This window comes from Nelumbo lutea, chromosome 3, assembly GCF_056320005.1.
Source record: "Nelumbo lutea isolate HS-2025 chromosome 3, American lotus-T2T, whole genome shotgun sequence".
Lineage (NCBI taxonomy): Eukaryota > Viridiplantae > Streptophyta > Magnoliopsida > Proteales > Nelumbonaceae > Nelumbo > Nelumbo lutea.
The window spans coordinates 55,328,373-55,337,143 of NC_142686.1; the positions used below are offsets into that span (position 1 = coordinate 55,328,373).

At 35.9% G+C, this 8,771-nt stretch overlaps 1 protein-coding gene across 2 annotated transcripts; it reads right to left on the reverse strand.

Moving 5' to 3' along the window:
• Positions 1–483: 483 nt before the first annotated feature.
• LOC148865069 (heterogeneous nuclear ribonucleoprotein 1-like) lies at positions 484–4,324 on the reverse strand. 2 transcript variants are annotated; one of them, XR_016109352.1, is made up of 3 exons: positions 3,911–4,324; positions 1,513–2,803; positions 484–985 (listed from the first exon to the last, which is right to left on the reverse strand). XR_016109352.1 is itself a non-coding variant. In XM_088975543.1 (2 exons), exons 1-2 carry the CDS (start codon positions 4,130–4,132, stop codon positions 1,640–1,642), a joined length of 1,386 nt encoding a protein of 461 aa, XP_088831669.1. In that variant the 5' UTR covers positions 4,133–4,318; the 3' UTR covers positions 1,267–1,639. The 2 variants fall into 2 exon arrangements, 1 of the variants encoding a protein (XP_088831669.1); XM_088975543.1 differs by lacking the exon at positions 484–985 and having other exon boundaries at positions 1,267–2,803; positions 3,911–4,318.
• Between the last annotated feature and the right edge of the window lie 4,447 nt (positions 4,325–8,771).

Genomic DNA, 8,771 nt, shown 5'->3' on the forward strand with positions numbered 1-8,771 from the left:
AATAATAGCATATCTAGCATTTATAAAAGTAAAAATATTACCTGACAAATTTAAAATTAAATGACTTATTTTTCCTTAATTTATAAAGTATAAATAATGAAAGTGAAAGCATTTGCTTTTGTAAATAAATAAAATACAATAGTTTCAAATTGGATCTTCTATATTCTCGTGAATCTAAAATGCTTTAGATTAATTATATACTTTTATGATTAATAATCACTAATTTCAGATTAATTACCTTGTCACGAACCATTATCCATTATGCTATCTTTAGAGAAACGTTACACGATATACTTATACTTTGAACCTAGTTCCATGCAAAGCGCCCAGCAAACTCATTCAGTTCAAATTCAAATCCATATATATATGCTTTAGGGCTTAACAATTTTAGAAATACCAAACCTTCACATGAACCCAAAGTCAGGTCTAGGTTTAGATTTGAACTGTAAATTAAAGTTTGAATTACTCCTCCAAAGAAAGAACTTTGAAACAAGGCAGTCTTTCATTTACCGTTTGAAACCAACAAGCTGTAGCTATCTATCTAGAGTTGAACTCATGGAACCATCACCCCCTAAACAACACCTTATGAATTTACTGAAAGCCATCAGTTCAGATTTTGAGGTGTTTTTAGAAGGAAAGCAATTCAAAGAAGAAAATCAAGGCCTCTCAACTCAAACAATGGGCAAGGAAATGTAAGGCTGCCTGTTAAATCAACATACCCAGGTTGTTCACTCTGAGAACTCTGGTGGGATCACAACCTGCAACAAAGATTAGGGTTTTCATCTCCGGAAAGTTCAACGGTGATGTTGGCCTCAACACAATGGCCCTCCCCTGCCTCACTTCACTTGAATGCATCGGGTCAATCGAGCAAGACCACGTTACCTGCCTTTCCACGCCACACACCCTGTTAAAAACCTTTGGGAGAGAACCCACGAGGGTAGCATTCTGATTCCAACTTACGAAGTACACGGGCATCTCTCTCCTCCTGTACAACAAGGGCAAATACAGGAGGAAAATGATTATGCCAGGTCAAATATCTCAACTACCACTACCTACCATTATTGCTAGCCATTACGAACTGATCAACCCAAGGGGGCTAGAGCTCCACCTTATAGCAAGAATCTTCTCTATATCTCTACTCTCTATCTACCAAACCATAAAAAGTATACCAGCAAACAAAGCACTGCAAGCATGAGATTCTAGCACCATCAAATTCCTAGTCAACTACCTGAGATTAATGCTAATGCTACATCATAAACGAAATACTTGATGCTAAGTATCATCCATTGCCACAAAAGTAACAAGTGTAGTATATGATATACTCTAGTTGTACCACTAGAGAGAATAAAAAAGCTCCATATCAGCTATACCAGAAACAGCACTAAGCACACTGAATATAACACTACAACTTGAAAGAAAATGCTATGAGGTATCTACTACTCCTCAGAATTACTAATTATATGCTAGCAAAATATAGACTACTGCAAGCTACTGGGAATCGAGCAATCCAACCAGTCCCAAAATCTGCTGTCATCCTGTAAGAGCCATCCCTCCTTGTGTGAAATGCGAAAGTGACGACTGCATTGCATGCATGGGAGGGTTCCCGTGAAACAAGAATGAATAAGTTGGAATATCTGGATTACTGCTGTTGTGCCTGCCTGGATTGAGCACCACCACCATACCCACCACCATATCCCACCTGTCCAGATGGAGGTCCATTTGCATGGGCAGTCCCATAACTCCCACCTTGTGAAGCATCAGATCTCCAGACTGCATTTGGATACCCATTAGCATCACCATAGCCACTTCCCATGTAGCCACCACCTGCTCCCTGTTGCTCTCCAGCACCAGAATTGCTATTTGGGGCACTGCCAGCACGCCCTCCAACAGCACCATAGCTGCTTGGATTACCATAAGATCCATCACCCCCACCATAACCACCATGCCCATAACCATGATTCCCATAATTGGCAGCCCCACTCGGGGACTGACCTGTTGGAGCAGAAACAGCATTACCAGCACCAGCACCACCACTGGGAGAATTCCAATGAGCAGCAGACCCATAGCCTGCATTTGCACCATAACCTGCAGAACCATATCCAGTAGGAGCTTGGCTGTTCCATGGGCTTCTAGGGGCACCAGGACCACTTACATACCCAGCATTTGGAGCATTAGGGTTCGCATAGGCCCCAGCAGGCCCACTGTATCCAGCATTGGCACTACCATAGCCACCAACACCAAAGCCACCATAGCAAACACCATTACTAGCTGCACCATAACCATAACCAGGTGCACCATAGCCAGAAGAACCATAAGCTGGAAAACCACCTCCAGCAGTTTGAGGTGGCATGTACCTGGCAGCATCCACCCGACTATCATATGTATTTGCATTGCCACCTGAACCACCATATCCCTGATAACTCCCACCTCCCATTTGACGGCCACCACTTCCAGGGTTTGCTTCTTTTGGAAGAGCACGTTTGACCTCCACAAGTTTACCATTCAATTCATGGAAAGTCTTGTGTAGGACTCTATCAACTGCTTCTTCAGTATCAAAAGAGATGAATCCAAATCCACGAGGACGCTGGGTAGTCTGGTCATACATAACTACTACATCAGTTACATGACCATAGGTTTCAAAATACTGACGGAATCCTTCTTCTGTCAAAGTGGGAGGCAATCCTCCTACAAAAATCTTCTTGGTCTTAATATTTCCTGCACCTCCAAGGTTTCTGCCTGCATTAGGGTTTCCCGATCTAAAAGTCTGCTGTTCCTCTCTTGATAAAGCCCTTTTAGCTTCCACCTGCATTACCAGAGCAGGGGTTATACTGAAGAAGGAAAACATATAGACAGCAGAAAGCAGATGAACAAAAACCAAGACATATATCCCTGCTATAAAATGCCTCACAAAACTTCAAAAGAATAATTTTGAGGCATGAAAGAATTGTATACATACAAGTCTAATATTTATACCAGTTCACATATGCCATACATGTCAAAGACCTTTTAAAGAAAAATGCTGCAAATATCAGGAAAATAACCAATAGGGCAAGTTTTCCATGCTTCAAATATAACCAATCACAGAGCAAGTAACTTTATGATAATAAGATATAGAAGAACTAAAAAAGCCGGAGAAGAAAGACCTATTTAAGAGAACAATAACATTATCCCAACATCAAAAGGAAGTTCTTGTTATTTAAGAAGCGTACAATACAAAAAACAGAAAGCATGTAGATTTATTTTGAAGGGCATCATAAACTGTTACCACCAGTAATAAGCATTATCAATGAACAAGACTGAAATGAATCTAAATGATGACAGAAAGACAAATCGACATATATATGATGGAAACATCCAATCATGCAAACTTGGGCAAATTACAAAATAAACAAATAAATACAATGATCAAGGTAAGAAGATAATGAATCAATACTTAGCCCCAAACAAATAAAAGCAGGAATATAAACGAAAACCCTAATATCTAAAATGTTATGAACATGAAGGCAATTTATGCTGACAATAAAAGGGGAGAAACGAAAATTTACAATTAACCCTAAGCATCCATTTCCATAACAACCCACAAAGAAAAAGGAAAAAAAAAAAGGAGGAAATCAAAATGCAAAGAACTAAAAACGTCATAAAAAACAATTTAATGTCAATAATAAAGGAAAATTGACGAAAAAAACATCGAAAGATGAAACAAAATACTAAAAACCCAGAGTCCAAAACAAATGAGAACAATTGCAAAGATTACATAGGTCCATCAGTTCCCATCAAACAAAACATAGCCATTAAAAAGTCTAAGTACCCATCAACAAAGCATATGTAAAAACAGAAAAATAAATAAATAAATAAATAAACGGGAGCAACCGAACAAGCAACCCCATCTAAAGCATCGATCTGGTCTTACCGTTCTTCCGTCGATGGTGTGCTTATCCTGAAGAACCCTATCGAGAATGGAAGGATCTGCAAACACGACAAACCCAAAACCTCTCGGCCTTCCAGTGACCTTGTCACGCATGATCACAGTCTGCACAACCTCGCCATAGTTACCAAAATATTCCTTAAGCTTCTCTTCAGATGTATCCCATGATATCCCGCCAACGAACAGCTTCCCTTGATCCGAATCCATCCTACTCCGACTCTGCCTCTCTCCTACTCTATTTCTCTTCTCTACTGATTTTCTCTCTCTCTTTCTCTCCCTCTGTCTGTCTGTTCTCTCTCTCTATCTAGGAGAGAAGAAATCGGGGAGGGAAGGGGTTTGTGCCTAAGACGGCGTCTTTGGCGCAAAGGTGGAATATCTACTCCCTCTTCCGCTGTGGAGAGGGAATAAAGAAAAGCTCACCAGGATATATGCTCCAACGGATAGGATGGTTTGGATTGGATGGTTGAGATTTATTTAAGGTGGCTGATTGAATTGATGTTCCTGATTTAATCATCTAGGGTTTGATTCTGTAGCGCTGTGGGTGAAGTTCGTCGTTTATGGTATTGACTCTTGATTTGAAGGGCCGTGTCCCTTGAGCTAAGCCTGTTAACGTCTCTAGTCCATCTATACGTACTTCTTTTGTTTCTTCAGTTAGAAGGACCAGAGCAGCATGCAACAATACTTTGAACTTGCCACGTTCATATAGTAAGAGAATCAACAGCATACTTGGGTGGAGCCATGGTACAAATTTAACGCTCTTGATTTAATATGGAGTTTTGATTTGAAATTGTGTTGGGTCTCTTTGTCAAATCCACGTTAGTATTAGAGGAATCAGCATTGAAATTTTTGTTTGATTGGCCGATTTTTGTAATTTTTAGGAAATCGTCAAAATTTGATTCTTGAAATCAGCCATTTTTAGGGATCATCTTCTTTTTTTGGTGATTTTTCGATTTCTAACTGATTCTGATCTTTACGGCATCCAACATGACATTGAATAATAACTCTAATATAAAAATAATGGGCCCTTGAGAATCATTACCCAACTAACACAAAGTCGATTTTCAAAAATCAGCTTATATGGCAAAAATGATACCAAATAATAAAATTTATCAATTTTTGAAAAATCACTAATAAGGATGAATCAGCATTGATGCCAAACATCACTCAAGTCACCTCGTATTCCTTACAACTAAACCTGTTCATGGGCCAAGTAGCCTCATGGCCCAGCCTGTTCTAAGTTAAGTTTGGACATGAATTTAGGCACATGGGCTCAAACTCGGGCCCAAAACACCAAACTTGACTTTTTCAAGCCAAGTTCAGGCTTTTCTCAAGCCTGACTTGATAACATATTAAATAGCAAAAAATATTTTATACAATAAAAAATATATACAATATGTTTTTTCTTTGTTCCACTTTTTTGTCAAGTCATAGTGAGATATTTTATTATTTTTAGGCTTTGAGGTCTTTTAATATAAATAAAATAATTTTTTATATGAGATCCAGACTTGGGCTCAAGACGTAGGCCCGATGGTCAAGTCGTTTTAGGCTCAAGCCTAAATGTGTTCTATTAAAAGACAAAGCCCAACCCATGAACAAGTCTATTTGCAACCCATTTTATCATTGTTTTTCTTTCATATGGGAAACAAATGAATTCATAGAAAATGATGGTCCATGGAAAATGATTCATGTATATGTTTTTCATTTTTTTTTTTTTCTTAACTTGGAAAATGGAAGTGAATAGTTAAAAAAGGAGTGTTCAAAGATATGAACTAAAAAAACCAATGTTTACGAACTGCCATTGACTAGGGCGGTCGGACTATTCGGGCTGGGAGTCCAAGCAATTGGTTCCGTTTTACCCCAAACCTGGTCCCCGATCAAAAACCGTTGAATTGGTCAACAACCCATTTACCCGAGCAGTCAAACTGTTGACTCGTTCAATGGTTTTGGTCATTTTTTATTTTAATAATTTTTTTAATTTTTTGTCAAAATGGACCATTGTCAAAACTGGACGGTCGAAACCATCGACCTAAAAATTGGTGGCCAGAACGGATCTAGTTCTGGGTTGGTTTTTAAAACATTGAAAAAAAAAAAAAACTAGCATTGCAACTTGGGCAGGCTTGGATAAGTAAAATAATAGGAAATTAGATGTGGGTTTTGAACCCAACCTGCCCTACCTTTGAATGCGGGGAAAGTAGGGTTGGGAAGAGTATTGCATTTTCATGTGTAGGGAGGGTTTAGATTCTCAAAATCCAACTTGCCACAATTTTTAGGGTGGGTATGAGTTGGGATGTTTAAGGAGGCGGGTAAGGTCTAGAATTTACAAAACCCTCCCCTAACCTATCCCATTGCCATCCCTACGTGTGCTAGTTGAGTTTGGCAATGATTGAGTTGAGATCTCTCTAGGTTCTACTTCTCTTGGCCAAAGTGACCTTTGTGCTCTCAAGAACGTCACTTGTCTTTGAAGATTTGAATATGTGGTATCTCGACATGAAGATTAATATGGTTTGAGTTGCAAAGGTAGAGATGGCTAGTTTCAATTTTCAAGAAATATCATGATGATTTTTGTCATTTCATATTTATAACCTAACAACTCTAGAAAGAGAACTTGAGGTCTCTCTAGGCTATGATCTTCACTTGGCCAAAGTGGCATTTGGGTTCTCAAGAATGTCACTTGCCTGTAAAGATTTGAATATGAAGTATCTCAGTAAGAAGATTAATATGGTTTGAGTTTAAAACCTAAAGATAGTTAGTTTCAATCAAGGTTCAAAGTATTGGAAATGCCAAGTGTATCGGAAAGGCAATTTTAAGAGGCATATCCGGATACGCCTTGGATATGCATGCATATCGGAGAAAAATTAGAATACACTTGGAAACACTATAAATACTTTAATAAATCATAAAATGTATTAATAACACTAAATATAAGACATCAATGAGGTGTATATACATTAAATTAATATATTTTAATGGTCTTATGAAGAAATATATTGTAGTTAATTATAATTTCATTAAAAATCTCATACTTAACTATAATTTATAAATCATAATTCTTAATTTTTAATGTTTTATGGAATGGGAAAACCCAAAAAATATACATTGGCACAACTTTTAAGTGAAAATATAATTAATAATTATTTATTATTTAAATAATTTTTATTTATTATTGATTTCCTAAAATTATAAAAAATAAATAAACATTATATAATATATTCAAAAAATAGTTATTAAAGAAGAATTTTTAATTGCTTTGTGGATATGATAGATGATCCATAGAATTACAATATATTCAATCATTGTGATCAAATGATAAATAATTAATTATTTATTTTTTAATTCTAAAATTATAAAAAAAAATTATTAAAGAAGAAATTTCAATTGGTCTGTAGATATGATAAATCATTCATATAATTATAATATATTCAATTATTGTGATCAAATGATAAAATATAATTATTTATTGTTTATTTTTGAATTCTAAAAATATAAAAAAATCAAAAGAAAATATTAAAGAAGAAATTTTAATTGCTCTATGGATATGATAGATAAACTTCCAAAAATCTACTAATAACACAAAAAAATTGTAATTTTGAATGTAAGAAATGTATATCAATATAAATTTAAACATTCAAAAAAAAAATAAATCACAAGATATTATAAAAAATAAAAAAAAAACTTACTTATTTTTGCCATATGTTTTCAAATTTTAAAAAATCTTCAAAAAAAAAATTAACGATTCACACTTGTTTCTTGCAAATTTTTGCAAATCTAGCACTCTAGGAATGAGGTTTGGAGTTTTAGAGTCATTTAAGGGTGAAAGAAGGCTTATTTTAGAGAAAAGAAGCTTGTTTTCCCCCTTTATTTTTTTTCAGTTTTTAGCCATATCTTTTTTGTCGATACCCTACCGATACGCCCTTGATATGCCTTGATACACCCCCAATATGGCCTGATATGCATGAAAAAAGATAAGATGCCCGATTTCCATGTGTATCCCATAATTGTTTTTCAAAGATAAGATACGATACGCCTCGTATTGGTCGTATCGATCGAAATTTTAAACCATGGTTTCAATTTTCAAGAAATATCATGATTATTTTAGTCATTTCATATTTATAATCTAACAAATCTAGAAAGAGGACACGATAGGACTTTGACTCAAAGGTATGAACCCTCTCAATGAGGTTAGGTCATGCTTGTATGATTTTAGATTTAGGTGCATTTTATACATACAAATGACTTTTACTCGAAGAGTAAACAATGGAGTGACCTCAAGTGCAATTGGGCATTTTATATAAACGCCTAGACTACTCTACATAGTCTCAACTTTTTCATGTCTCAGTTTCATAGGTAGTCAACTACACCACAAAGTTTACCATTTTCATGCCTTGACTGTAATAGGTAGTACTATACATTTTTGGATAGTCAACTGCAACACAATTTGGCATTTCATGCCTTGGTTGTCACAAGTAGCCGACTATACTATAGAGTAGGGATGACAATTTTCCCCATCCCTACTGGGTACCTAGTCTCCCCAACCCGATCATATTGGGTATAGGGATTGCTTTGGTGGAGAGTGAAATCCCCACCCCACCCCACCCCCAACATATTATATATATCATTAATTAATTATATTATAATATATAAAATATCATTAATTATATAATATATTTATGATTATTATTGACTTTACTAAAATACCTAGCACGGTTTTATATTTATTGTTTTATGTTTTTGTAAAAATATGAGGACTTTAAGGGTAAATGGGTAATAAAGAGTAGTCTTTTTCATTCTCCATTGTAATAGTAGAGACATCCTATCAATCGATGTTCATTGAGAATTGGGACTCATA

What these genes read in the sequence shown, in the direction of transcription:
- LOC148865069 (XM_088975543.1), bottom strand. Translation starts at nt 4,132, where the DNA reads ATGGATTCGGATCAAGGGAAGCTGTTCGTTGGCGGGATATCATGGGAT. An exon ending in ACACCATCGACGGAAGAACG is followed by an intron (nt 2,804 to 3,910) that starts GTAAGACCAGAT and finishes CTGGTAATGCAG; the next exon opens with GTGGAAGCTAAAAGGGCTTT.